We start from the raw sequence: 1,307 nt of genomic DNA, 5'->3' as shown, positions 1-1,307 counted from the left end.
ATGCCGGACCGGATAGGCCAGCCGTGGTCCGCTCCCTCGCCGCCACTTCTGCACAGACTGCAAAACATGTTAGCTCTGATCTTGATGCCCTTTCAAACTTTCTCCACTCTTCCCGTTTACTCGTTCACATATTAAACTTCAACACTGCAAACATGGCGGCCCTTAAACTTTTTTCGCTCGCCTCTGCGTCTGCGTTCTTGATGGCGAACGCTGTCCATCAAACGGCAAAGCAAACTTCATTGACAGCGCAGGGGTCATCCCCAACCTACACTGTAGATCTCGGTATGCTGGCAAATACTTGCTCACTGGGGAAGGTTTCAGCCCTGTGGTCCAAAGTAAATGCGTTGGATGTGATGAGTTGTGCCGGATTTTCAGTGGCCTTGGAAGCGAAGAAATCCTTCGAAGGGCATTAAATTGCTCCAACCCACATTTGGAAGTATCAGTACATGTAAATGTGGGCTTAGGATGTGTGCATCTTTCGTTTTTCTGCAGATGATGCTAATGTGTGCCTCACCGAAATGAACGCTGCACGCGAAGCCGCTGGACTCGAACACTTCCAAACGAAGAGCGAACAACTAACGTGGCCTGAACTTACGGTGCAGCAAAGAGAAAAGCAAAACAATCCTGCATGGGATCTTGTTTGTAAGGCTCTGATAGGAGTAAGTGTCTTTCACTGCGGCCACTGTCCTTCGTCCTCCTATCTTTACGTCATGTCTCACTTCTTCATCCGTGCTTTTTTCATTTCAGGAAGGCACAGAACAACTAGAAATCAGCTCAGATGAAAATGGATTTAAAAGCGGTACATACGCCTACATGGCGTTGGAATCGGCGACGCCCGACTGTGCGGCCGCAGTGAGCCACTGGAAGGACGCCGCCAGCAACTTCACTACAATCCCTCCGGCGAATAATGACGACACGGATCTCTACGACAAACAGCAGAACATTTCTTTTGTTGCTCTGTACAACCCTCAAGAGAATGCCGCTGCTGCCTGCCAGGTCGTTACCTGCACACAAACGGCAGATGGCGGAACCCCACCAGCACAAGTGCTAAACGCTGATGGAGGGAAGACAGGCTATGCTCTACTGTGCATGACCACACCTGAAGCACTTACAGCGACCGCAGAACCCTTCAAGTAAGTTGGAAATCCATTCTTGCAAAACTATAGTTGGTTACAGAGCTAGGCCTCTGGATGCGATCACAGTCTTGTGTGTTGTACATCTGTTGGCGAATTGCGCGCAGCGAAGACCAGTGGAAGAAGATCAAGGCGTCCATCACAGGTTCTGCCTCTGCTGTTGCGCCGAGTCTG

General features: G+C 50.1%; 1 protein-coding gene across 1 annotated transcript in view; it reads left to right on the top strand.

The window, feature by feature from the left end:
* Positions 1–152: 152 nt before the first annotated feature.
* The window catches only part of EMH_0091890 (SAG family member), a gene marked incomplete at both ends in the record, with an annotated part of 1,266 nt that continues 111 nt past the window's right edge, over positions 153–1,307 (top strand). Inside the window, 4 exons of the mRNA XM_013501776.1 lie at positions 153–282; positions 493–659; positions 748–1,133; positions 1,241–1,307. Coding sequence (XP_013357230.1) covers positions 153–282; positions 493–659; positions 748–1,133; positions 1,241–1,307 — 750 coding nt within the window. The remainder of the gene's footprint in view (positions 283–492; positions 660–747; positions 1,134–1,240) is intronic.

This window comes from Eimeria mitis, genomic scaffold (assembly GCF_000499745.2).
Source record: "Eimeria mitis Houghton genomic scaffold, Emh_scaff7550, whole genome shotgun sequence".
NCBI classification, from domain to species: domain Eukaryota; phylum Apicomplexa; class Conoidasida; order Eucoccidiorida; family Eimeriidae; genus Eimeria; species Eimeria mitis.
The sequence above is the reverse complement of the archived record's forward strand: the minus strand, read 5'-3'. Positions and strand labels throughout refer to the sequence as shown.